The 19,380-nt window shown below is 40.7% G+C and overlaps 1 protein-coding gene and 21 non-coding genes across 22 annotated transcripts in view; 1 reads left to right on the forward strand and 21 right to left on the reverse strand.

Annotated features, from left to right (window-relative positions):
- The window catches only part of LOC139424168 (uncharacterized), a 65,817-nt gene extending 57,749 nt beyond the window's left edge, over positions 1–8,068 (forward strand). The window contains exons 19-20 of the mRNA XM_071175851.1: positions 6,760–6,804; positions 7,965–8,068. Coding sequence (XP_071031952.1) covers positions 6,760–6,804; positions 7,965–8,022 — 103 coding nt within the window. The 3' untranslated portion in view covers positions 8,023–8,068. The remainder of the gene's footprint in view (positions 1–6,759; positions 6,805–7,964) is intronic.
- Positions 8,069–9,037: 969 nt separating this feature from the next.
- On the reverse strand, positions 9,038–9,110 carry trnam-cau (transfer RNA methionine (anticodon CAU)). The gene has a single exon. It is a non-coding gene; the product is annotated as a tRNA-Met (tRNA).
- A 278-nt stretch (positions 9,111–9,388) lies between these two features.
- Positions 9,389–9,461, reverse strand: trnam-cau (transfer RNA methionine (anticodon CAU)). Its single transcript has one exon. It is a non-coding gene; the product is annotated as a tRNA-Met (tRNA).
- Positions 9,462–9,746: 285 nt separating this feature from the next.
- trnam-cau (transfer RNA methionine (anticodon CAU)) lies at positions 9,747–9,819 on the reverse strand. Its single transcript has one exon. It is a non-coding gene; the product is annotated as a tRNA-Met (tRNA).
- Positions 9,820–10,097: 278 nt separating this feature from the next.
- Positions 10,098–10,170, reverse strand: trnam-cau (transfer RNA methionine (anticodon CAU)). Its single transcript has one exon. It is a non-coding gene; the product is annotated as a tRNA-Met (tRNA).
- Positions 10,171–10,455: 285 nt separating this feature from the next.
- trnam-cau (transfer RNA methionine (anticodon CAU)) lies at positions 10,456–10,528 on the reverse strand. Its single transcript has one exon. It is a non-coding gene; the product is annotated as a tRNA-Met (tRNA).
- Positions 10,529–11,156: 628 nt separating this feature from the next.
- trnam-cau (transfer RNA methionine (anticodon CAU)) lies at positions 11,157–11,229 on the reverse strand. Its single transcript has one exon. It is a non-coding gene; the product is annotated as a tRNA-Met (tRNA).
- Positions 11,230–11,496: 267 nt separating this feature from the next.
- Positions 11,497–11,569, reverse strand: trnam-cau (transfer RNA methionine (anticodon CAU)). The gene has a single exon. It is a non-coding gene; the product is annotated as a tRNA-Met (tRNA).
- Positions 11,570–12,197: 628 nt separating this feature from the next.
- Positions 12,198–12,270, reverse strand: trnam-cau (transfer RNA methionine (anticodon CAU)). Its single transcript has one exon. It is a non-coding gene; the product is annotated as a tRNA-Met (tRNA).
- Positions 12,271–12,555: 285 nt separating this feature from the next.
- On the reverse strand, positions 12,556–12,628 carry trnam-cau (transfer RNA methionine (anticodon CAU)). Its single transcript has one exon. It is a non-coding gene; the product is annotated as a tRNA-Met (tRNA).
- A 278-nt stretch (positions 12,629–12,906) lies between these two features.
- On the reverse strand, positions 12,907–12,979 carry trnam-cau (transfer RNA methionine (anticodon CAU)). Its single transcript has one exon. It is a non-coding gene; the product is annotated as a tRNA-Met (tRNA).
- Positions 12,980–13,264: 285 nt separating this feature from the next.
- Positions 13,265–13,337, reverse strand: trnam-cau (transfer RNA methionine (anticodon CAU)). Its single transcript has one exon. It is a non-coding gene; the product is annotated as a tRNA-Met (tRNA).
- A 628-nt stretch (positions 13,338–13,965) lies between these two features.
- trnam-cau (transfer RNA methionine (anticodon CAU)) lies at positions 13,966–14,038 on the reverse strand. Its single transcript has one exon. It is a non-coding gene; the product is annotated as a tRNA-Met (tRNA).
- A 266-nt stretch (positions 14,039–14,304) lies between these two features.
- On the reverse strand, positions 14,305–14,377 carry trnam-cau (transfer RNA methionine (anticodon CAU)). Its single transcript has one exon. It is a non-coding gene; the product is annotated as a tRNA-Met (tRNA).
- A 282-nt stretch (positions 14,378–14,659) lies between these two features.
- trnam-cau (transfer RNA methionine (anticodon CAU)) lies at positions 14,660–14,732 on the reverse strand. The gene has a single exon. It is a non-coding gene; the product is annotated as a tRNA-Met (tRNA).
- A 271-nt stretch (positions 14,733–15,003) lies between these two features.
- trnam-cau (transfer RNA methionine (anticodon CAU)) lies at positions 15,004–15,076 on the reverse strand. The gene has a single exon. It is a non-coding gene; the product is annotated as a tRNA-Met (tRNA).
- Positions 15,077–16,247: 1,171 nt separating this feature from the next.
- Positions 16,248–16,320, reverse strand: trnam-cau (transfer RNA methionine (anticodon CAU)). The gene has a single exon. It is a non-coding gene; the product is annotated as a tRNA-Met (tRNA).
- A 611-nt stretch (positions 16,321–16,931) lies between these two features.
- Positions 16,932–17,004, reverse strand: trnam-cau (transfer RNA methionine (anticodon CAU)). The gene has a single exon. It is a non-coding gene; the product is annotated as a tRNA-Met (tRNA).
- Positions 17,005–17,632: 628 nt separating this feature from the next.
- Positions 17,633–17,705, reverse strand: trnam-cau (transfer RNA methionine (anticodon CAU)). Its single transcript has one exon. It is a non-coding gene; the product is annotated as a tRNA-Met (tRNA).
- Positions 17,706–17,987: 282 nt separating this feature from the next.
- On the reverse strand, positions 17,988–18,060 carry trnam-cau (transfer RNA methionine (anticodon CAU)). The gene has a single exon. It is a non-coding gene; the product is annotated as a tRNA-Met (tRNA).
- A 266-nt stretch (positions 18,061–18,326) lies between these two features.
- On the reverse strand, positions 18,327–18,400 carry trnam-cau (transfer RNA methionine (anticodon CAU)). The gene has a single exon. It is a non-coding gene; the product is annotated as a tRNA-Met (tRNA).
- Positions 18,401–19,027: 627 nt separating this feature from the next.
- Positions 19,028–19,100, reverse strand: trnam-cau (transfer RNA methionine (anticodon CAU)). Its single transcript has one exon. It is a non-coding gene; the product is annotated as a tRNA-Met (tRNA).
- Between the last annotated feature and the right edge of the window lie 280 nt (positions 19,101–19,380).

The following is a 19,380-nucleotide window of genomic DNA, read 5'->3' on the forward strand; positions in this document are numbered from 1 at the left end:
AGTATGTAAATATCAGTATGTAACATATCAGCGGGTAATATATCAGTATGTAAATATCAGTATGTAATATATCAGTATGTAACATATCAGTATGTAACATATCAGTATGTAACATATCAGTATGTAACATATCAGTATGTAACATATCAGTATGTAACATATCAGGGGGTAATATATCAGTATGTAACATATCAGTATGTAATATATCAGTATGTAACATATCAGTATGTAACATATCAGTATGTAACATATCAGTATGTAACATATCAGTATGTAACATATCAGTGGGTAACATATCAGGGGGTAACATATCAGTATGTAACATATCAGCGGGTAATATATCAGTATGTAACATATCAGTATGTAAATATCAGTATGTAACATATCAGGGGGTAATATATCAGTAGGTAACATATCAGTATGTAAATATCAGTATGTAACATATCAGGGGGTAATATATCAGTAGGTAACATATCAGTATGTAAATATCAGTATGTAACATATCAGGGGGTAATATATCAGTATGTAACATATCAGTATGTAAATATCAGTATGTAACATATCAGCGGGTAATATATCAGTATGTAACATATCAGTATGTAAATATCAGTATGTAACATATCAGGGGGTAATATATCAGTAGGTAACATATCGGTATGTAACATATCGGTATGTAACATATCAGTGGGTAACATATCAGTATGTAACATATCAGTGGGTAACATATCAGTGGGTAACATATCAGTGGGTAACATATCAGTGGGTAACATATCAGTGGGTAACATATCAGTGGGTAACATTTCAGCGGGTAATATATCAGTATGTAACATATCAGTATGTAACATATCAGTATGTAATATATCAGTATGTAACATATCGGTGGGTAACATATCAGTATGTAACATATCAGTGGGTAACATATCAGTAACATATCAGTATGTAACATATCAGCGGGTAACATATCAGTAACATATCAGTATGTAACATATCAGCGGGTAACATATCAGTATGTAACATATCAGTATGTAACATATCAGTATGTAACATATCAGTATGTAACATATCAGTGGGTAACATATCAGTGGGTAACATTTCAGCGGGTAACATATCAGCGGGTAACATATCAGTATGTAACATATCAGCTGGTAACATATCAGTATGTAATATATCAGTATGTAACATATCAGCTGGTAACATATCAGTATGTAATATATCAGTATGTAACATAGCAGTATGTAACATATCAGCTGGTAACATATCAGTATGTAACATATCAGTATGTAACATATCAGCGGGTAACATATCAGTAACATATCAGTATGTAACATGTCAGTGGGTAACATTTCAGCGGGTAATATATCAGTATGTAACATATCAGTATGTAACATCAATCAATCAATCAAATTTATTTTATATAGCCCTTCGTACATCAGCTGATATCTCAAAGTGCTGTACAGAAACCCAGCCTAAAACCCCAAACAGCAAGCAATGCAGGTGAAGAAGCACGGTGGCTAGAAAAAACTCCCTAGAAAGGCCAAAACCTAGGAAGAAACCTAGAGAGGAACCAGGCTATGTGGGGTGGCCAGTCCTCTTCTGGCTGTGCCGGGTGGAGATTATAACAAAACATGGTCAAGATGTTCAAATGTTCATAAATGACCAGCATGGTCGAATAATAATAAGGCAGAATAGTTGAAACTGGAGCGGCAGCACAGTCAGGTGGACTGGGGACAGCAAGGAGTCATCATGTCAGGTATTCCTGGGGCATGGTCCTAGGGCTCAGGTCAGTTGAAACTGGAGCAGCAGCACAGCCAGGTGGACTGGGGACAGCAAGGAGTCATCATGTCAGGTAGTCCTGGGGCATGGTCCTAGGGCTCAGGTCCTCCGAGAGAGAGAAAGAGAGGAGAGAATTAGAGAACGCACACTTAGATTCACACAGGACACCGAATAGGACAGGAGAAGTACTCCAGATATAACAAACTGACCCTAGCCCCCCGACACATAAACTACTGCAGCATAAATACTGGAGGCTGAGACAGGAGGGGTCAGGAGACACTGTGGCCCACTCCGAGGACACCCCCGGACAGGGCCAAACAGGAAGGATATAACCCCACCCACTTTGCCAAAGCACAGCCCCCACACCACTAGAGGGATATCTTCAACCACCAACTTACCATCCTGAGACAAGGCTGAGTATAGCCCACAAAGACCTCCGCCACGGCACAACACTTGGGGGGGGGGGGGCGCCAACCCAGACAGGATGACCACATCAGTGACTCAACCCACTCAGGTGACGCACCCCCTCCAGGGACGGCATGAGAGAGCCCCAGTAAAGCCAGTGACTCAGCCCCTGTAATAGGGTTAGAGGCAGAGAATCCCAGTGGAAAGAGGGGAACCGGCCAGGCAGAGACAGCAAGGGTGGTTCGTTGCTCCAGAGCCTTTCCGTTCACCCTCCCACTCCTGGGCCAGACTACACTCAATCATATGACCCACTGAAGAGATGAGTCTTCAGTAGAGACTTAAAGGTTGAGACCGAGTTTGCGTCTCTGACATGGGTAGGCAGACCGTTCCATAAAAATGGAGCTCTATAGGAGAAAGCCCTGCCTCCAGCTGTTTGCTTAAAAATTCTAGGGACAATTAGGAGGCCTGCGTCTTGTGACCGTAGCGTACGTGTAGGTATGTACGGCAGGACCAAATCAGAGAGATAGATAGGAGCAAGCCCATGTAATGCTTTGTAGGTTAGCAGTAAAACCTTGAAATCAGCCCTTGCTTTGACAGGAAGCCAGTGTAGAGAGGCTAGCACTGGAGTAATATGATCAAATTTTTTGGTTCTAGTCAGGATTCTAGCAGCCGTATTTAGCACTAACTGAAGTTTATTTAGTGCTTTATCCGGGTAGCCGGAAAGTAGAGCATTGCAGTAGTCTAACCTGGAAGTGACAAAAGCATGGATTAATTTTTCTGCATCATTTTTGGACAGAAAGTTCCTGATTTTTGCAATGTTACGTAGATGGAAAAAAGCTGTCCCTGAAATGGTCTTGATATGTTCTTCAAAAGAGAGATCAGGGTCCAGAGTAACGCCGAGGTCCTTCACAGTTTTATTTGAGACGACTGTACAACCATTAAGATTAATTGTCAGATTCAACAGAAGATCTCTTTGTTTCTTGGGACCTAGAACAAGCATCTCTGTTTTGTCCGAGTTTAAAAGTAGAAAGTTTGCAGCCATCCACTTCCTTATGTCTGAAACACATTCTTCTAGCAAGGGCAATTTTGGGGCTTCACCATGTTTAATTGAAATGTACAGCTGTGTGTCATCCGCATAGCAGTGAAAGTTAACATTATGTTTTCGAATAACATCCCCAAGAGGTAAAATATATAGTGAAAACAATAGTGGTCCTAAAACGGAACCTTGAGGAACACCGACATTTACAGTTGATTTGTCAGAGGACAGACCATTCACAGAGACAAACTGATATCTTTCCGACAGATAAGATCTAAACCAGGCCAGAACTTGTCCGTGTAGACCAATTTGGGTTTCCAATCTCTCCAAAAGAATGTGGTGATCGATGGTATCAAAAGCAGCACTAAGGTCTAGGAGCACGAGGACAGATGCAGAGCCTCGGTCCGATGCCATTAAAATGTCATTTACCACCTTCACAAGTGCCGTCTCAGTGCTATGATGGGGTCTAAAACCAGACTGAAGCATTTCGTATACATTGTTTGTCTTCAGGAAGGCAGTGAGTTGTTGCGCAACAGCCTTTTCTAAAATTTTTGAGAGGAATGGAAGATTCGATATAGGCCGATAGTTTTTTATATTTTCTGGGTCAAGGTTTGGCTTTTTCAAGAGAGGCTTTATTACTGCCACTTTTAGTGAGTTTGGTACACATCCGGTGGATAGAGAGCCGTTTATTATGTTCAACATAGTAGGGCCAAGCACAGGAAGCAGCTCTTTCAGTAGTTTAGTTGGAATAGGGTCCAGTATGCAGCTTGAAGGTTTAGAGGCCATGATTATTTTCATCATTGTGTCAAGAGATATAGTACTAAAACACTTGAGTGTCTCTCTTGATCCTAGGTCCTGGCAGAGTTGTGCAGACTCAGGACAACTGAGCTTTGAAGGAATACGCAGATTTAAGGAAGAGTCCGTAATTTGCTTTCTAATAATCATAATCTTTTCCTCAAAGAAGTTCATGAATTTATCACTGCTAAAGTGAAAGTCATCCTCTCTTGGGGAATGCTGCTTTTTAGTTAGCTTTGCGACAGTATCAAAAAGGAATTTCGGATTGTTCTTATTTTCCTCAATTAAGTTAGAAAAATAGGATGATCGAGCAGCAGTAAGGGCTCTTCGGTACTGCACAGTACTGTCTTTCCAAGCTAGTCGGAAGACTTCCAGTTTGGTGTGTCGCCATTTCCGTTCCAATTTTCTGGAAGCTTGCTTCAGAGCTCGGGTATTTTCTGTGTACCAGGGAGCTAGTTTCTTATGAGAAATGTTTTTAGTTTTTAGGGGTGCAACTGCATCTAGGGTATTGCGCAATGTTAAGTTGAGTTCCTCAGTTAGGTGGTTAACTGATTTTTGTCCTCTGGCGTCCTTGGGTAGACAGAGGGAATCTGGAAGGACATCAAGGAATCTTTGTGTTGTCTGTGAATTTATAGCACGACTTTTGATGATCCTTGGTTGGGGTCTGAGCAGATTATTTGTTGCAATTGCAAACATAATAAAATGGTGGTCCGATAGTCCAGGATTATGAGGAAAAACATTAAGATCCACAACATTTATTCCATGGGACAAAACTAGGTCCAGCGTATGACTGTGACAGTGAGTGGGTCCAGAGACATGTTGGACAAAACCCACTGAGTCGATGATGGCTCCGAAAGCCTTTTGGAGTGGGTCTGTGGACTTTTCCATGTGAATATTAAAGTCACCAAAGATTAGAATATTATCCGCTATGACTACAAGGTCCGATAGGAATTCAGGGAACTCAGTGAGGAACGCTGTATATGGCCCAGGAGGCCTGTAAACAGTAGCTATAAAAAGTGATTGAGTAGGCTGCATAGATTTCATGACTAGAAGCTCAAAAGACGAAAACGTCATTATTTTATTTTTTTTTTGTAAATTGAAATTTGCTATCGTAAATGTTAGCAACACCTCCGCCTTTGCGGGATGCACGGGGGATATGGTCACTAGTGTAGCCAGGAGGTGAGGCCTCATTTAACACAGTAAATTCATCAGGCTTAAGCCATGTTTCAGTCAGGCCAATCACATCAAGATTATGATCAGTGATTAGTTCATTGACTATAATTGCCTTTGAAGTAAGGGATCTAACATTAAGTAGCCCTATTTTGAGATGTGAGGTATCATGATCTCTTTCAATAATGACAGGAATGGAGGTGGTCTTTATCCTAGTGAGATTGCTAAGGCGAACACCGCCATGTTTAGTTTTGCCCAACCCAGGTCGAGGCACAGACACGGTCTCAATGGTGATAGCTGAGCTGACTACACTGACTGTGCTAGTGGCAGACTCCACTATGCTGGCAGGCTGGCTAACAGCCTGCTGCCTGGCCTGCACCCTATTTCATTGTCGAGCTAGTGGAGTTAGTGCCCTGTCTATGTTGGCACCCCTCCAGCTAGGATGGAGTCCGTCACTCCTCAGCAGGTCAGGCTTGGTCCTGTTTGTGGGTGAGTCCCAGAAAGAGGGCCAATTATCTACAAATTCTATCTTTTGGGAGGGGCAGAAAACAGTTTTCAACCAGCGATTGAGTTGTGAGACTCTGCTGTAGAGCTCATCACTCCCCCTAACTGGGAGGGGGCCAGAGACAATTACTCGATGCCGACACATCTTTCTAGCTGATTTACACGCAGAAGCTATGTTGCGCTTGGTGATCTCTGACTGTTTCATCCTAACATCGTTGGTGCCGACGTGGATAACAATATCTCTATACTCTCTACACTCGCCAGTTTTAGCTTTAGCCAGCACCATCTTCAGATTAGCCTTAACGTCGGTAGCCCTGCCCCCCGGTAAACAGTGTATGATCGCTGGATGATTCTCAAGTCTAATACTGCGGGTAATGGAGTCGCCAATGACTAGAGTTTTCAATTTGTCAGAGCTAATGGTGGGAAGCTTCGGCGTCTCAGACCCCGTAACGGGAGGAGTAGAGACCAGAGAAGACTCGGCCTCTGACTCCGACCCGCTGCTTAATGGGGAAAACCGGTTGAAAGTTTCTGTCGGCTGAATGAGCGACACCGGTTGAGCGTTCCTACAGCATTTCCTTCCAGAAACCGTGAGAAAGTTGTCCGGCTGCGGGGACTGTGCCAGGGGATTTATACTACTATCTGTACTTACTGGTGGCACAGACGCGGTCTCATCCTTTCCTACACTGAAATTACCCTTGCCTAGCGATTGCGTCTGAAGCTGGTCTTGTAGCACAGCTATCCTCGCCGTAAGGCGAGTACAGCGACTGCAATTAGAAGGCATCATGTTAATGTTACTACTTAGCTTCGGCTGTTGGAGGTCCTGACGAATCGTGTCCAGATAAAGCGTCCGGAGTGAAAAAGTTGAGGAGGAAAAAACAAAAATATAAACGGTAATTAAAAAGTAAAAACCGTAAATTTGTCAGGTAGCAAAACAGGTTGGCAACAAAACGCACAGCAACTCAAAAACAAGTCTGCAAGTCGTGATGGAACCCTAATGTGAAGGTGACATATCAGCGGGTAACATATCAGTATGTAACATATCAGGGGGTAACATGTCTGTATTGTTCTGTCTCCAGGCCTGACCCCTTCTGGCACTACTACCTCACAGACTTTATCAGAGAGTAAGTCTCACAACACACTCTGCCCCTTCTCTACAAGAGTCCCCGTCCCCCCCTTCTCTACAAGAGTCCCCGTCCCCCCTTCTCTACAAGAGTCCCCGTCCCCCCCTTCTCTACAAGAGTCCCCATCCCCCCCTTCTCTACAAGAGTCCCCATCCCCCCCCTTCTCTACAAGAGTCCCCGTCCCCCCCTTCTCTACAAGAGTCCCATCCCCCCCTTCTCTACAAGAGTCCCCGTCCCCCCCTTCTCTACAAGAGTCCCCGTCCCCCTCTTCTCTACAAGAGTCCCCGTCCCCCCCTTCTCTACAAGAGTCCCCGTCCCCCCCTTCTCTACAAGAGTCCCCGTCCCCCCCTTCTCTACAAGAGTCCCCGTTCCCCCCTTCTCTACAAGAGTCCCATCCACCCCTTCTCTACAAGAGTCCCCGTCCCCCCCTTCTCTACAAGAGTCCCCGTCCCCCCCTTCTCTACAAGAGTCCCCGTCCCCCCCTTCTCTACAAGAGTCCCCGTCCCCCCCTTCTCTACAAGAGTCCCCGTCCCCCCCTTCTCTACAAGAGTCCCATCCCCCCCTTCTCTACAAGAGTCCCCGTCCCCCCCTTCTCTACAAGAGTCCCCGTCCCCCTCTTCTCTACAAGAGTCCCCGTCCCCCCCTTCTCTACAAGAGTCCCCGTCCCCCCCTTCTCTACAAGAGTCCCCGTCCCCCCCTTCTCTACAAGAGTCCCCGTTCCCCCCTTCTCTACAAGAGTCCCATCCCCCCCTTCTCTACAAGAGTCCCCGTCCCCCCCTTCTCTACAAGAGTCCCCGTCCCCCCCTTCTCTACAAGAGTCCCCGTCCCCCCTTCTCTACAAGAGTCCCCGTCCCCCCTTCTCTACAAGAGTCCCCATCCCCCCCTTCTCTACAAGAGTCCCCGTCCCCCCCTTCTCTACAAGAGTCCCCGTCCCCCCCTTCTCTACAAGAGTAGAAAACAGAGGAGTGTCTGTTGTGTTACTGATGGAGTGTGTGTCTGTCTCCAGGACTCTATCTTTGAGAGTAGAAAACAGAGGAGTGTCTGTGTTACTGACTGTGTGTCTGTCTCCAGGACTATCTGTGAGAGTAGAAAACAGAGGAGTGTCTGTTGTGTTACTGACTGTGTGTCTGTTGTGTTACTGACTGTGTGTCTGTCTCCAGGACTCTATCTGTAATCCCGGACTGCAGCAGACTGGACCTGGATCAGACTGGAGTGTGACTCAGACTGGAGTGTGTGTGCGTGTGTGTGTGTGTGCGTATGTGTGTGTGGGCGCGTGAGAACGTCTCTGAACACGTGGAAGCAACGAAGAAGAGGACAATGATAGTATAATAATGTGTTTATCTGACTGTTAATAAGACCTTTTGTGCCTTTTTCTTTCTACAAATAAACAGATTATTTTATTTATCCGTATCACCGGAGTATGACTGCGGTGTAAAACGTGTGAGAGTAAATAGTGTGTTTTGGCTGTTGTCAAAAAAAAAAGCTCTTCATTATTTACTGAACACATTATTAATAATAAACACTTCTGGTTGCTGTTTTTACACGATGACGTCACAATCGCGTTCCGTTGTTCTGTCACAATGGGTTGTTGTTCTGACGAGCACACAACCCGGAGGGAAAGATCTGTTTTACACGTAGCTTTTTCAAAAATATTGATAACGACCTTGACACTGATGTTGGAACCACCGTGCCAAAATGTATGTATGGTCTGAAATTCTACAACCCCTGAGACAAAAAGATTGATTTCATTCTAAAGTAATACATATCGATATGGACCTTAAGATGTGGTATCCACCTTGACAAAAGTATGTATTGTGTGAAAGTCCAGAACAACAGTGAATTCATTTTCACTTCATCTTCAGCCAACACTCTTTTTAAAAGGTTTGCTGCCCCGTGTGAGGATCGAACTCACGACCTTCAGATTATGAGACTGACGCGCTACCTACTAACGAGGCCCTTCATGTAAAAATGTCCAAAAAGAAGAAAATAAAATATTGATACCGAACATCAAATTTTGACACTGATGTTGAAACCACCGTTCCAAAATATATGTATGGTCTGAAATTCTACAACCCCTGAGACAAAAAGATTGATTTCATTCTAAAGTAATACATATCGATATGGACCTTAAGATGTGGCATCCACCTTGACAAAAGTACGTATTGTGTGAAAGTCCAGAACGACAGAAAATTAATTTTCACTTCAGCCAACACTGTTTTTTTAAAAGCTTTGCTGCCCCGTGTGAGGATCGAACTCACGACCTTCAGATTATGAGACTGAAACGCTACCTACTGCGCTAACGAGGCCCTTCTTGCAAAAATATCCAAAAAGAAGAAAAAAAAATATTGATGCCGAACATCAAATTTTGACACTGATGTTGGAACCACCGTTCCAAAATATATGTATGGTCTGAAATTCTACAACCCCTGAGACAAAAAGATTGATTTCATTCTAACGTAATACATATCGATATGGACCTTAAGATGTGGTATCCACCTTGACAAAAGTATGTATTGTGTGAAAGTCCAAAACGACAGCGAATTAATTTTCACTTCAGCCAACACTGTCTTTTTAAAAGCTTTGCTGCCCCGTGTGAGGATCGAACTCACGACCTTCAGATTATGAGACTGACACGCTACCTACTGCGCTAACGAGGCCCTTCATGTAAAACTGTCCAAAAAAAACTAAAAAAAATATTGATACCGAACATCAAATTTTGACACTGATGTTGAAACCACCGTTCCAAATTATATGTATGGTCTGAAATTCTACAACCCCTGAGACAAAAAGATTGATTTCATTCTAAAGTAATACATATCGATATGGACCTTAAGATGTGGTATCCACCTTGACAAAAGTATGTATTGTGTGAAAGTCCAGAACGACAGTGAATGAATTTTCACTTCATCTTCAGCCAACACTGTCTTTTTAAATGCTTTTGCTGCCACGTGTGAGGATCGAACTCACGACCTTCAGATTATGAGACTGACGCGCTACCTACTGCGCTAACGAGGACCTTCTTGCATAAATGTCCAAAAAGAAGAAAAAAAAATATTGATACCGAACATCAAATTTTGACACTGATGTTGAAACCACCGTGCCAAAATATATGTATGGTCTGAAATTCTACAACCCCTGAGACAAAAAGATTGATTTCATTGTAAAGTAATACATATCGATATGGACCTTAAGATGTGGCATCCACCTTGACAAAAGTACGTATTGTGTGAAAGTCCAGAACGACAGAAAATTAATTTTCACTTCAGCCAACACTGTTTTTTTAAGAGCTTTGCTGCCCCGTGTGAGGATCAAACTCACGACCTTCAGATTATGAGACTGAAACGCTACCTACTGCGCTAACAAGGCCCTTCTTGCAAAAATATCCAAAAAGAAGAAAAAAAAATATTGATGCCGAACATCAAATTTTGACACTGATGTTGGAACCACCGTTCCAAAATATATGTATGGTCTGAAATTCTACAACCCCTGAGACAAAAAGATTGATTTCATTCTAACGTAATACATATCGATATGGACCTTAAGATGTGGTATCCACCTTGACAAAAGTATGTATTGCGTGAAAGTCCAGAACGACAGTGAATGAATTTTCACTTCATCTTCAGCCAACACTGTCTTTTTAAATGCTTTTGCTGCCCCGTGTGAGGATCGAACTCACGACCTTCAGATTATGAGACTGACGCGCTACCTACTGCGCTAACGAGACCCTTCTTGCAAAAATATCCAAAAAGAAGAAAAAAAAATATTGATACCGAACATCAAATTTTGACACTGATGTTGGAACCACCGTGACAAAATATATGTATGGTCTGAAATTCTACAACCCCTGAGACAAAAAGATTGATTTCATTCTAAAGTAATACATATCGATATGGACCTTAAGATGTGGTATCCACCTTGACAAAAGTATGTATTGTGTGAAAGTCCAGAACGACAGAGAATTCATTTTCACTTCATCTTCAGCCAACACTCTTTTTAAAAGGTTTGCTGCCCCGTGTGAGGATCGAACTCAAGACCTTCAGATTATGAGACTGATGCGCTACCTACTAACGAGGCCCTTCATGTAAAAATGTCCAAAAAGAAGAAAAAAAAATATTGATACCGAACATCAAATTTTGACACTGATGTTGAAACCACCGTTCCAAAATATATGTATGGTCTGAAATTCTACAACCCCTGAGACAAAAAGATTGATTTCATTCTAAAGTAATACATATCGATATGGACCTTAAGATGTGGCATCCACCTTGACAAAAGTACGTATTGTGTGAAAGTCCAGAACGACAGAAAATTAATTTTCACTTCAGCCAACACTGTTTTTTTAAAAGCTTTGCCGCCCCGTGTGAGGATCGAACTCACGACCTTCAGATAATGAGACTGAAGCGCTACCTACTGCGCTAACGAGGACCTTCATGCAAAAATCTCCAAAAAGAAGAAAAAAAAATATTGATACCGAACATCAAATTTTTGAAACCACCGTGCCAAAATATATGTATGGTCTGAAATTCTACAACCCCTGAGACAAAAAGATTGATTTCATTCTAACGTAATACATATCGATATGGACCTTAAGATGTGGTATCCACCTTGACAAAAGTATGTATTGTGTGAAAGTCCAAAACGACAGCGAATTAATTTTCACTTCAGCCAACACTGTCTTTTTAAAAGCTTTGCTGCCCCGTGTGAGGATCGAACTCACGACCTTCAGATTATGAGACTGACACGCTACCTACTGCGCTAACGAGGCCCTTCATGTAAAAATGTCCAAAAAAAACTAAAAAAAATATTGATACCGAACATCAAATTTTGACACTGATGTTGAAACCACCGTTCCAAATTATATGTATGGTCTGAAATTCTACAACCCCTGAGACAAAAAGATTGATTTCATTCTAAAGTAATACATATCGATATGGACCTTAAGATGTGGTATCCACCTTGACAAAAGTATGTATTGTGTGAAAGTCCAGAACGACAGAGAATTCATTTTCACTTCATCTTCAGCCAACACTCTTTTTAAAAGGTTTGCTGCCCCGTGTGAGGATCGAACTCACGACCTTCAGATTATGAGACTGACGCGCTACCTACTAACGAGGCCCTTCATGTAAAAATTTCCAAAAAGAAGAAAAAAAAATATTGATACCGAACATCAAATTTTGACACTGATGTTGAAACCACCGTTCCAAAATATATGTATGGTCTGAAATTCTACAACCCCTGAGACAAAAAGATTGATTTCATTCTAAAGTAATACATATCGATATGGACCTTAAGATGTGGCATCCACCTTGACAAAAGTACGTATTGTGTGAAAGTCCAGAACGACAGAAAATTAATTTTCACTTCAGCCAACACTGTTTTTTTAAAAGCTTTGCTGCCCCGTGTGAGGATCAAACTCACGACCTTCAGATTATGAGACTGAAACACTACCTACTGCGCTAACGAGGCCCTTCTTGCAAAAATATCCAAAAAGAAGAAAAAAAAATATTGATGCCGAACATCAAATTTTGACACTGATGTTGGAACCACCGTTCCAAAATATATGTATGGTCTGAAATTCTACAACCCCTGAGACAAAAAGATTGATTTCATTCTAACGTAATACATATCGATATGGACCTTAAGATGTGGTATCCACCTTGACAAAAGTATGTATTGTGTGAAAGTCCAGAACGACAGTGAATGAATTTTCACTTCATCTTCAGCCAACACTGTCTTTTTAAATGCTTTTGCTGCCACGTGTGAGGATCGAACTCACGACCTTCAGATTATGAGACTGACGCGCTACCTACTGCGCTAACGAGGACCTTCTTGCATAAATGTCCAAAAAGAAGAAAAAAAAATATTGATACCGAACATCAAATTTTGACACTGATGTTGAAACCACCGTGCCAAAATATATGTATGGTCTGAAATTCTACAACCCCTGAGACAAAAAGATTGATTTCATTGTAAAGTAATACATATCGATATGGACCTTAAGATGTGGCATCCACCTTGACAAAAGTACGTATTGTGTGAAAGTCCAGAACGACAGAAAATTAATTTTCACTTCAGCCAACACTGTTTTTTTAAGAGCTTTGCTGCCCCGTGTGAGGATCAAACTCACGACCTTCAGATTATGAGACTGAAACGCTACCTACTGCGCTAACAAGGCCCTTCTTGCAAAAATATCCAAAAAGAAGAAAAAAAAATATTGATGCCGAACATCAAATTTTGACACTGATGTTGGAACCACCGTTCCAAAATATATGTATGGTCTGAAATTCTACAACCCCTGAGACAAAAAGATTGATTTCATTCTAACGTAATACATATCGATATGGACCTTAAGATGTGGTATCCACCTTGACAAAAGTATGTATTGCGTGAAAGTCCAGAACGACAGTGAATGAATTTTCACTTCATCTTCAGCCAACACTGTCTTTTTAAATGCTTTTGCTGCCCCGTGTGAGGATCGAACTCACGACCTTCAGATTATGAGACTGACGCGCTACCTACTGCGCTAACGAGACCCTTCTTGCAAAAATATCCAAAAAGAAGAAAAAAAAATATTGATACCGAACATCAAATTTTGACACTGATGTTGGAACCACCGTGACAAAATATATGTATGGTCTGAAATTCTACAACCCCTGAGACAAAAAGATTGATTTCATTCTAAAGTAATACATATCGATATGGACCTTAAGATGTGGTATCCACCTTGACAAAAGTATGTATTGTGTGAAAGTCCAGAACGACAGAGAATTCATTTTCACTTCATCTTCAGCCAACACTCTTTTTAAAAGGTTTGCTGCCCCGTGTGAGGATCGAACTCAAGACCTTCAGATTATGAGACTGATGCGCTACCTACTAACGAGGCCCTTCATGTAAAAATGTCCAAAAAGAAGAAAAAAAAATATTGATACCGAACATCAAATTTTGACACTGATGTTGAAACCACCGTTCCAAAATATATGTATGGTCTGAAATTCTACAACCCCTGAGACAAAAAGATTGATTTCATTCTAAAGTAATACATATCGATATGGACCTTAAGATGTGGCATCCACCTTGACAAAAGTACGTATTGTGTGAAAGTCCAGAACGACAGAAAATTAATTTTCACTTCAGCCAACACTGTTTTTTTAAAAGCTTTGCCGCCCCGTGTGAGGATCGAACTCACGACCTTCAGATAATGAGACTGAAGCGCTACCTACTGCGCTAACGAGGACCTTCATGCAAAAATCTCCAAAAAGAAGAAAAAAAAATATTGATACCGAACATCAAATTTTTGAAACCACCGTGCCAAAATATATGTATGGTCTGAAATTCTACAACCCCTGAGACAAAAAGATTGATTTCATTCTAAAGTAATACATATCGATATGGACCTTAAGATGTGGTATCCACCTTGACAAAAGTATGTATTGTGTGAAAGTCCAGAACGACAGTGAATTCATTTTCACCTTCAGCCAACACTCTTTTTAAAAGCTTTGCTGCCCCGTGTGAGGATCGAACTCACGACCTTCAGATTATGAGACTGACGCACTACCTACTGCGCTAACGAGGCCCTTCTTTCAAAAGTGTCCAAAAATAAGAAAAAAAAATATTGATACCGAACATCAAATTTTGACACTGATGTTGAAACCACCGTGCCAAAATATATGTATGGTCTGAAATTCTACAACCCCTGAGACAAAAAGATAGATTTCATTCTAAAGTAATACATATCGATATGGATCTTAAGATGTGGTATCCACCTTGACAAAAGTATGTATTGTGTGAAAGTCCAAAACGACAGTGAACTAATTTTCACTTCATCTTCAGCCAACACTCTTTTTAAAAGCTTTGCTGCCCCGTGTGAGGATCGAAATCACGACCTTCAGATTATGAGCCTGACGCGCTACCTACTGCGCTAACGAGGCCCTTCTTGTAAAAATGTCCAAAAAGAAGAAAAAAAAATATTGATACCGAACATCAAATTTTTGAAACCACCTTGCCAAAATATATGTATGGTCTGAAATTCTACAACCCCTGAGACAAAAAGATTGATTTCATTCTAAAGTAATACATATCGATATGGACCTTAAGATGTGGTATCCACCTTGACAAAAGTATGTATTGTGTGAAAGTCCAGAACGACAGAGAATTAATTTTCACATCATCTTCAGCCAACACTCTTTTTAAAAGCTTTAATGCCCCGTGTGAGGATCGAACTCACGACCTTCAGATTATGAGACTGACACGCTACCTACTGCGCTAACGAGGCCCTGGACCTTAAGATATCCACCTTGACAAAAGTATGTATTGTGTGAAAGTCCAGAACGACAGAGAATTCATTTTCACTTCATCTTCAGCCAACACTCTTTTTAAAAGGTTTGCTGCCCCGTGTGAGGATCGAACTCAAGACCTTCAGATTATGAGACTGATGCGCTACCTACTAACGAGGCCCTTCATGTAAAAATGTCCAAAAAGAAGAAAAAAAAATATTGATACCGAACATCAAATTTTGACACTGATGTTGAAACCACCGTTCCAAAATATATGTATGGTCTGAAATTCTACAACCCCTGAGACAAAAAGATTGATTTCATTCTAAAGTAATACATATCGATATGGACCTTAAGATGTGGCATCCACCTTGACAAAAGTGAGACTGATGCGCTACCTACTAACGAGGCCCTTCATGTAAAAATGTCCAAAAAGAAGAAAAAAAAATATTGATACCGAACATCAAATTTTGACACTGATGTTGAAACCACCGTTCCAAAATATATGTATGGTCTGAAATTCTACAACCCCTGAGACAAAAAGATTGATTTCATTCTAAAGTAATACATATCGATATGGACCTTAAGATGTGGCATCCACCTTGACAAAAGTACGTATTGTGTGAAAGTCCAGAACGAAAGAAAATTAATTTTCACTTCAGCCAACACTGTTTTTTTAAAAGCTTTGCTGCTCGTGTGAGGATCGAACTCACGACCTTCAGATAATGAGACTGACGCGCTGCCTACTGCGCTAACGAGGACCTTCATGCAAAAATCTCCAAAAAGAAGAAAAAAAAATATTGATAACGAACATCAAATTTTTGAAACCACCGTGCCAAAATATATGTATGGTCTGAAATTCTACAACCCCTGAGACAAAAAGATTGATTTCATTCTAAAGTAATACATATCGATATGGACCTTAAGTTGTGGTATCCACCTTGACAAAAGTATGTATTGTGTGAAAGTCCAGAACGACAGTGAATTCATTTTCACCTTCAGCCAACACTCTTTTTAAAAGCTTGATTTCATTCTAAAGTAATACATATCGATATGGATCTTAAGATGTGGTATCCACCTTGACAAAAGTATGTATTGTGTGAAAGTCCAAAACGACAGTGAACTAATTTTCACTTCATCTTCAGCCAACACTCTTTTTAAAAGCTTTGCTGCCCCGTGTGAGGATCGAACTCACGACCTTCAGATTATGAGCCTGACGCGCTACCTACTGGGCTAACGAGGCCCTTCTTGTAAAAATGTCCAAAAATAAGAAAAAAAAATATTGATACCGAACATCACATTTTTGAAACCACCTTGCCAAAATATATGTATGGTCTGAAATTCTACAACCCCTGAGACAAAAAGATTGATTTCATTCTAAAGTAATACATATCGATATGGACCTTAAGATGTGGTATCCACCTTGACAAAAGTATGTATTGTGTGAAAGTCCAGAACGACAGTGAATTCATTTTCACCTTCAGCCAACACTCTTTTTAAAAGCTTTGCTGCCCCGTGTGAGGATCGAACTCACGACCTTCAGATTATGAGACTGATGCGCTACCTACTAACGAGGCCCTTCATGTAAAAATGTCCAAAAAGAAGAAAAAAAAATATTGATACCGAACATCAAATTTTGACACTGATGTTGAAACCACCGTTCCAAAATATATGTATGGTCTGAAATTCTACAACCCCTGAGACAAAAAGATTGATTTCATTCTAAAGTAATACATATCGATATGGACCTTAAGATGTGGCATCCACCTTGACAAAAGTACGTATTGTGTGAAAGTCCAGAACGACAGTGAATTCATTTTCACCTTCAGCCAACACTCTTTTTAAAAGCTTTGCTGCCCCGTGTGAGGATCGAACTCACGACCTTCAGATTATGAGACTGACGCGCTACCTACTGCGCTAACGAGGCCCTTCTTTCAAAAGTGTCCAAAAATAAGAAAAAAAAATATTGATACCGAACATCAAATTTTGACACTGATGTTGAAACCACCGTGCCAAAATATATGTATGGTCTGAAATTCTACAACCCCTGAGACAAAAAGATTGATTTCATTCTAAAGTAATACATATCGATATGGATCTTAAGATGTGGTATCCACCTTGACAAAAGTATGTATTGTGTGAAAGTCCAAAACGACAGTGAACTAATTTTCACTTCATCTTCAGCCAACACTCTTTTTAAAAGCTTTGCTGCCCCGTGTGAGGATCGAACTCACGACCTTCAGATTATGAGACTGATGCGCTACCTACTAACGAGGCCCTTCATGTAAAAATGTCCAAAAAGAAGAAAAAAAAATATTGATACCGAACATCAAATTTTGACACTGATGTTGAAACCACCGTTCCAAAATATATGTATGGTCTGAAATTCTACAACCCCTGAGACAAAAAGATTGATTTCATTCTAAAGTAATACATATCGATATGGACCTTAAGATGTGGCATCCACCTTGACAAAAGTACGTATTGTGTGAAAGTCCAGAACGACAGAAAATTAATTTTCACTTCAGCCAACACTGTTTTTTTAAAAGCTTTGCTGCCCCGTGTGAGGATCGAACTCACAACCTTCAGATTATGAGACTGACGCGCTACCTACTGCGCTAACGAGGCCCTTCTTTCAAAAGTGTCCAAAAATAAGAAAAAAAAATATTGATACCGAACATCAAATTTTGACACTGATGTTGAAACCACCGTGCCAAAATATATGTATGGTCTGAAATTCTACAACCCCTGAGACAAAAAGATAGATTTCATTCTAAAGTAATACATATCGATATGGACCTTAAGATGTGGTATCCACCTTGACAAAAGTATGTATTGTGTGAAAGTCCAAAACGACAGTGAACTAATTTTCACTTCATCTTCAGCCAACACTCTTTTTAAATGCTTTAATGCCCCGTGTGAGGATCGAACTCACGACCTTCAGATTATGAGACTGACGCGCTACCTACTGCGCTAACGAGGCCCTTCTTGTAAAAATGTCCAAAAAGAAGAAAAAAAAATATTGATACCGAACATCAAATTTTTGAAACCACCTTGCCAAAATATATGTATGGTCTGAAATTCTACAACCCCTGAGACAAAAAGATTGATTTCATTCTAAAGTAATACATATCGATATGGACCTTAAGATGTGGTATCCACCTTGACAAAAGTATGTATTGTGTGAAAGTCCAGAACGACAGTGAATTCATTTTCACCTTCAGCCAACACTCTTTTTAAAAGCTTTGCTGACCCGTGTGAGGATCGAACTCACGACCTTCAGATTATGAGACTGACGCGCTACCTACTGCGCTAACGAGGCCCTTCTTTCAAAAGTGTCCAAAAATAAGAAAAAAAAATATTGATACCGAACATCAAATTTTGACACTGATGTTGAAACCACCGTGCCAAAATATATGTATGGTCTGAAATTCTACAACCCCTGAGACAAAAAGATAGATTTCATTCTAAAGTAATACATATCGATATGGATCTTAAGATGTGGTATCCACCTTGACAAAAGTATGTATTGTGTGAAAGTCCAAAACGACAGTGAACTAATTTTCACTTCATCTTCAGCCAACACTCTTTTTAAAAGCTTTGCTGCCCCGTGTGAGGATCGAACTCACGACCTTCAGATTATGAGACTGATGCGCTACCTACTAACGAGGCCCTTCATGTAAAAATGTCCAAAAAGAAGAAAAAAAAATATTGATACCGAACATCAAATTTTGACACTGATGTTGAAACCACCGTTCCAAAATATATGTATGGTCTGAAATTCTACAACCCCTGAGACAAAAAGATTGATTTCATTCTAAAGTAATACATATCGATATGGACCTTAAGATGTGGCATCCACCTTGACAAAAGTACGTATTGTGTGAAAGTCCAGAACGACAGAAAATTAATTTTCACTTCAGCCAACACTGTTTTTTTAAAAGCTTTGCTGCCCCGTGTGAGGATCGAACTCACAACCTTCAGATTATGAGACTGACGCGCTACCTACTGCGCTAACGAGGCCCTTCTTTCAAAAGTGTCCAAAAATAAGAAAAAAAAATATTGATACCGAACATCAAATTTTGACACTGATGTTGAAACCACCGTGCCAAAATATATGTATGGTCTGAAATTCTACAACCCCTGAGACAAAAAGATAGATTTCATTCTAAAGTAATACATATCGATATGGACCTTAAGATGTGGTATCCACCTTGACAAAAGTATGTATTGTGTGAAAGTCCAAAACGACAGTGAACTAATTTTCACTTCATCTTCAGCCAACACTCTTTTTAAATGCTTT

This window comes from Oncorhynchus clarkii, chromosome 13, assembly GCF_045791955.1.
Source record: "Oncorhynchus clarkii lewisi isolate Uvic-CL-2024 chromosome 13, UVic_Ocla_1.0, whole genome shotgun sequence".
In the NCBI taxonomy this organism is placed as follows: Eukaryota; Metazoa; Chordata; class Actinopteri; order Salmoniformes; family Salmonidae; genus Oncorhynchus; species Oncorhynchus clarkii.